Genomic DNA, 6993 nt, shown 5'->3' on the forward strand with positions numbered 1-6993 from the left:
TATTTTATGAATGAATGGTCTAAATACGTTGTACACCTATAGTAAATTCATTGTTAAAATATTTATCACGTGACGTGAACAATAGCCCCAGGACACAGTAAAAGTTAAATCATTTATCGTGGGATAAGTATTTGAATATATTAAAGAAACCGGTTGTCATCAGCTAACGCAGTCAGACAATATATTTATTACATACAAGTTGGAAGAGGACGTCTGCTAAAGTTAACAAAATGTCTCACAGCGTAGAAGAAATGACTGCACTCTATGATGAATACGACAAAAATGGAGATGGAAAAGTTTCTGTTCACGAATTGAAAGCTGGAATAAAAGCCAAATTTTGCGCAGATGTTGACGACAAAAAAGTAGTGGTAAGTTTTTGGCCTATTTACTTTTATCTTCAAAAACGTGGAAATAAAAAAAAAAAAACACATTGTTTTCTGTTTCATTCGTGTAAGAATGAATTTTGATCGGGCTAGGTAAACTTGTTTTCTTGATTAATATTTATGCTAAACGTTCACAAATGACTTAAAACTGTAATCATGTATTAAAACAAAATTGGGGCAATACAGATTTCATTTTGGCAAATTATAATTTAAGTCCATTGAATATAAGAAAGTTTTTTTAAGAAGCTGAACAAGATCAAAACTATGCCTTAAACTTAAAAAACAAATGACAGAAATTAGTTTCAGGCCCTTTTGGGAACCACGTGATGTGTTTTGTGTACCATTGTTTGTTGTAACAAACTACTAGGCGTTTGTATCACGCAGTTACTGCGGCTGAGCTCAATTTTGACATCTAAATGTAACCGATATTTTGTGACTTTTGTCTGGAGCAATCTTTACTTCATATTTAAAAATGGTTAAATAGAGCATTACGAATCTGTGGGTGTTTAAAAGGTTACATATACCATTGAATAACTCCGTTGGTCAATAGAAACTACATTGTTTATTTTTGACAGGGGTTTAAACCTATTTGAACCTGGTGATATGATATCTCGTACTAAATTCGCAATGTAAAAGTCCTATAAACATCTTAATTTTAAAATAATTGAATTTATAAATGAAGAAGAAGCGTTTAATCTTTGTCAAAGGATTTAAGAAGATTTGTATCGTTTATTTAGGAAAAGAGTAACACGTCTTGCGAAATGAATGTTAATCCATATTTTTAGATGTGAAAAAGATATTAAAAAAAACCAATGGACATCCATTTCACATTTTTCTGTAAAAACGAAAATACCTGGAGTACTGTATGTTAGTAGTTGTAAGCCTTTGACGATTTGTATCTTGTATATTGATGTTTTTGCTTTTGGGAGATGTTTCTGTTTATTGGCTTATATTTAAATATTGCCAATCTATTTGTAGGCTATATTTCAAGGATTAGACATGGATGGTGACAACTGTATAACAAAAAATGAATTCCTTGATCAGATGTGTAGTAAAATTTCCCGGAGGTAAGACCAACATGTCCAACATTAAGATTTTATCTTTATCATTAATCTTGACAAATTTTCGTGATTCAAAATAGCATCTTTCCTTTGTAGTTTGACAACGATTTACGTGTCAAAAACATGTATCTTTCATCGGGTAAATTATTGCAAAGGTTTTTTGAATAAGCGTCACTGTCAAGGTCGAAAAGCATAACAAATTAAAAAACAAACCCAAACAAACAAACAAAACAGGAACAGAACAAAAAAAAAAAAAAAAAAAAAAACAAACTGCACCAGGGATTATCAACCCCCAGTTTTAGAACAGTTATACAATTTAATGATAAATAAAGAGAAAAAAAATTAAGCCAGACTGTACCAGATTTCACAAATTATTTTTTGTATTTCCTATCACATTATTTGTTTTACCTGACCAGAGTGAAGCTGCGTTCGAAGCTCTGCTGATGTGGTAATTTACTAAAAAAAAAAAAAAAAACGCCGAAAGTTGTGCTAAAATAATTTATAGTGGTTTTTTACGTGTTTAAGACGAGTTTGTAGCCATTTAAGGGTGCATTTCCTTCTAACACAAACGGTGCAAACGGCTTAGTGCGCACATGTTTTGACCATTTCTTTCAAACATACGTTTGCAAAATTTACATAAACTTTGACAAACTATGCACACGCTAAAAATGCGTACTGCAGTTTGTGGTTTGTTGTTTTTTTAGTACAAACGCTACATTTGTTTGTAACTTCAACCTGATTAAACGATGTATTTCTTTCTACGTTTGTAAAAAGTCTGTTCACCAACAACATGTGCCTAAATTATTGAAAATTCAAACACGGCCAGTAAAGACTTATTAAATTTGTAGCGTTCAGAAAACAACAAACGCGACACAACGTTTACAAAATTTTGGTTAGAAAGAAATGCACTCTAAATGTCCACACTTCTCTCTAAACGTATAGAAAGATCAAAGATAAAGTAATGACTGTTCAAACAGGATATCGAAAACTCGCCGTTGTAACTTTGTATAACAGGAAATCTTAAAGCTACACTGGTTTTAAACCGTTCAAATTATACTGGCAATACTTGCAATGCAATCATTTAACTTAATTGGCGATGAACGGATAAAAAAATATGTCATTACTTTTTATAAGTACTACATTTAAATACCAAATATAGAATGGTCATATTAAGAAACTAGTTGAGATATTTTTTTTAAAGTGAAAGGAATTGCCATTTATTTTAGCCCTTGCAAAATTAACCTAGGTAATCAATGTTAATAACCAAGAATGAGAAGACAATAGAATTATGTAATAATCATGCATAAACTGTTGGTTTTTAACATTTATCTACTAAGAACTCGCACTCGGTGCCGTATTTTTTTTTTACGTCATATGCACTCTGGGTTTATCGATCCGCCCTAATTGGGATTTCTATATTATGAAAACAAATGACTAAAAGTATAAGTTTCTGATTAGTATATATCTGATTTGATGCAATCTTGTAAAACCCAAAATATGTCCTTTTACGTGCAACAATCTTTCAGTATAACAATTTGACCTGTTATTTCAGAGTTGGATTCAGCAAGCAGTTCCAACAGCTAGATACAGACAACAGCGGATACCTCACAGTTCAGGAGGTTAAACCATTGTTACAAAATGATTACGACGATGGACAAATTGAACAAATGTTCAAAGATGTTGATGCTGATAGCAATGGCAAAGTCTCATGTGAAGAATTCCTTAAACTTATGTAAACTTTTGATTGAACAATATGACTTTTTTTTACAAATATATATTTATTTCATCTTGCCACGTTAGATGTCTTTTTTACTTTTCGAAATGTTTTTTTTTTTTCTATTTTCTTAGTATTATGAAAGATTATTCTTTGTAGACAATACTGGATGATTAATTTAGACTTTTTTTGTAGACTTTTGTAATCTTTATAATATCTCTAACATTAAGGTGGCTTGCTGAAATAAGCTCAACTTTGATATGTGATGAATTTACCTGTTAATTTTGAGAAAACAAAGACATGCGGTTAAATTGTTTTGAAAAATTAATTTTCAAATTACAAATAAATACTAAGAATCTTTCATTGTGATAAATACTCAAAAATACTTTCTACATCAATGCAATATGAGCTTTTATAGTATTCACAATTTACATTATATTATATTATATATTACATTTTATTAAACTAACAAAATATGGAAAATTTCTAGTTTGCTGATTGTATACAAATAAATGGCACGTTCTAAGTGGAAATAATAGAATTGTTAAAAAGGAGTCCAGCTTTAAAACAACTGGTAAAGTCTATAAGGTTTCAGGAGAATAAACCATGAAAATTATTAACTAGAAGATAATTATGTTTACAAGGTCGAATAGTAACCCAAAAACAGAAAGCGAGATGAGTATACATAATAGGCTTTAATCTGTTGGTCGCATAGTTAGATATAAGATGATGTGGTAAGAGTCCCAATGAGACAACTCCCCGTCCAAGTCACAATTTGTAAACGTTAAACTATTATAGGTCAAATATTTAAAATAAGATGTGGTATGATTGCCAATGAGACAACGCTCCACAAGAGACCAAATAACACAGAAATTAACAACTATAAATCACCGCACGGCCTTCAACAATGAGCAAAGCCCATACCGCATAGTAAGCTATAAATAACCCCGAAATGACAATGTAAAACAATTCAAACGAGAAAACTAACGGACCTATTTATGTACAATTTTTTTTAACGAAAAACCTAAAACCTCCTGATTCTGGAAAGGCACATACATACAGAATGTGGCGGGATCCCATCCCTCCCTCGGCCTAACCTGGGACAGTGTGTAACAGAACAGTTTCCACCTCAGAGCCTTTGCTCACACCGAACAGCAAGCTATGAGCCAAAGATTATTAGTGTAAAACCATTAAAACTGGACAACCCATTGAAATAAAAAACGAAAAAAACTTATGAACCACACCAACAAACGACAACTACTGAACACCAGGTTCCTGATTCAGGAAAGGTACAAACAGATGCAGCGAGTAAATGTATAACTTTGGACTTGCATATAAAAAAGAAGATGTGGTATGATTGCCAATAAGACAACTATCCACAAAAGACCAAAATGACACAGACATTAACAACTATAGGTCACCGTACGGCCTTCAACAATGAGCAAAGCCCATACCACATAGTCAGCTATAAAAGACCCCGATAAGACAATGTAAAACAATTCATAGTATTTTTTAATAAAACCGAGAAAAAAATTAAATATTTTACAAAATTGTAAATTAATTGTGCGTTATATGCAGTATATTTAAAACAATTACACAAATATTAGGATCTGCTTACCCTTCCGAAGCACATGAGATCACCCCTAGTTTTTGGTGGGGTTCGTGTTGTTTATTCTTTAGTTTTCTATGTTGTGTCATGTGTACTATTGTTTGTCTGTTTGTCTTTTTCATTTTTAGGCCATGGCGTTGTCAGTTTATTTTGGATTTCTGAGTTTGACTGTCCCTTTGGTATCTTTTGTCCCTATTTTATAAAAATTTCTTAACACATTTATGAACTTGCAGTTTACAGACCAACGCCTTCATAAAAAAACGAACTAGATTATAGTTTTACATTTTGCTATTCAACGTGAATATGAGAACTTTAATATAGAGATGAAACACGAAGTTTAAATTCATATCTTCCCACGATCATAGCCTGTACCGTCAAAGAACAGGAATTTTTATTTGAAAACGACATATAATAATATCCATCAAGGTTTAAAAACAAATTAGGTATGTACTCCTTGATTAAACAAGCGTGGTGTTTTCCAGTTTATACCAAATGACACTGAATATATTGAAGTCAGTGACCTTCATATGCATATTGAATGGCAGAATGAATTTCAAATGAAATTATAAAGTGTAGTTCGTTCATGAACTGATTTGTACGAAGATAAAGAGAAAAGAAAGAAAAAACACCCGCCTAATATGAAAACGTTTCTTTTCAGCTAAAGTCCCAAATTGTTAGTTGATGAAGAAAAATCATTCTATAGGCACTTCAGCTTTATTCTTAATCTGTAATAAAATCAAATCTAAAGCTTTAAAATAAAAATAATATTTTAGTTCTATCTTCCTCTAGGTAATTATCATTAAAAAAAACTTACACGATTCATCCAATCGTTTCTTAATCAGACGGTGGATCCAAGTATTGAGGTTGGCGATAGTGACCCTACAAATTTCGCCGAACGTCATGTATGCTTCGAAAAAAACCACAAAAGCAAAATTACCGAACTCCCAAGGAAAATTCAAAACGAAAAGTCCTTAAAAGGTTATTTAAAGGGAAAATCAAATGATCAAACATATCAAACGAACAGTCATATTCCTGACTTTGTACAGGCATTTCCATGTGTAGAAAATGGTGGATTGAACCTGGTTTTATAGCTATCTAAACTTCTCATTTGTATGACAGTCGCATTATATTGACAACAATGTGTGAGCAAAATAAACGGAAATAATAGGCAAAAGTGTAAAAAAAATTTTTCATGTGCATTTACCAATTCCCGTCCCCAAATATATGAACTGATTCGTTATCATATTAAAAGAAACAAAGAAACAACGCGCATTAGTTTGGAAGTATATGTTTTCCATATGATTGGAAGTTATGGGATATTTATCCAGAATAAAATGTTTCATAGTTCTGTTGCATTTCCGACAGACCATATGCTCTATAATTATTGAATCCGTCTGCCCTTTTAATCACTCAATTCAACTCTTATGTGCATTGACAAGTTATTGTACTTCAATTATGTCGATTATGTCCTCCGAATTAATTTCCCTTGTTGTTATAATGTGTTTATAATTTAAAAAACAAAAAAACAAAAAACAAATCCAAATGTCAGTATTTGAAGGAACGTCTCACGATGTATGTGTAGGAACATATCACAATGTATTTATGTAAATAACATCCTGATGTTAACCCTTCAGGCTTATGTAAAGTTGTTGTAGGTGAATACGAAATACCTATGATCACTTAAAAATCACTAAAATACAGTACTCCGAGGAAAATTAAAAACGGAAAGTCCCTAACCAAATTACAAAATTAAAAGCTCAAACACATCAAACGAATTGAAAACAACTTTCATATTTGCATATTACAATGTGTTCCCCATGATAAGGAAAAGCGACAAAAACACAAAGCCTTCCATCAATTGCTTACAGTGTTTTTTATATTTTGTTCCTTTCACATCCATCACATTTCCCTTTTCCCCAAACAAGTAGATTCAGTTTCGGAACCACTTTATTAGCTTTGTTACATCCGATCATTAAAATAGAATAGAGAATAGAAATCGGAAATGTGTCAAAGAAGAAACAACCCGACAAACAGCTCAATGCCACCAATGGGCCTCCAACGCAGCGAAAAAATCAGAAAATTTCAGATGGTCCCAAAACAGATATGTATTATAGTTCAGCGAAATGGACGCCATACTCACTCCGAAACATACAAATAAAGCAAGTATTTAAAAACCCACAATGCTAAGAAAGGTTAGAGGTTCTAACGTTGGACAGGCGCAATCAT

At 32.0% G+C, this 6993-nt stretch overlaps 1 protein-coding gene across 1 annotated transcript; it reads left to right on the top strand.

Moving 5' to 3' along the window:
• The first annotated feature begins 104 nt into the window (after positions 1 to 104).
• Positions 105 to 3641, top strand: LOC143067331 (uncharacterized). The gene is made up of 3 exons (XM_076240493.1): positions 105 to 368; positions 1362 to 1450; positions 2997 to 3641. Exons 1-3 carry the CDS (start codon positions 231 to 233, stop codon positions 3178 to 3180), a joined length of 411 nt encoding a protein of 136 aa, XP_076096608.1. The 5' UTR covers positions 105 to 230; the 3' UTR covers positions 3181 to 3641.
• Positions 3642 to 6993: the final 3352 nt, after the last annotated feature.

This window comes from Mytilus galloprovincialis, chromosome 3, assembly GCF_965363235.1.
Source record: "Mytilus galloprovincialis chromosome 3, xbMytGall1.hap1.1, whole genome shotgun sequence".
Classification (NCBI taxonomy): Eukaryota; Metazoa; Mollusca; class Bivalvia; order Mytilida; family Mytilidae; genus Mytilus; species Mytilus galloprovincialis.

Excerpts from the sequence above, each read along its gene's own strand:
- LOC143067331 (XM_076240493.1), top strand. The coding sequence starts at position 231 with ATGTCTCACAGCGTAGAAGAAATGACTGCACTCTATGATGAATACGAC. Across the intron at positions 369-1,361 it reads TTGACGACAAAAAAGTAGTG|GCTATATTTCAAGGATTAGA; the intron begins GTAAGTTTTTGG and ends ATCTATTTGTAG. Across the intron at positions 1,451-2,996 it reads TGTAGTAAAATTTCCCGGAG|AGTTGGATTCAGCAAGCAGT; the intron begins GTAAGACCAACA and ends CTGTTATTTCAG.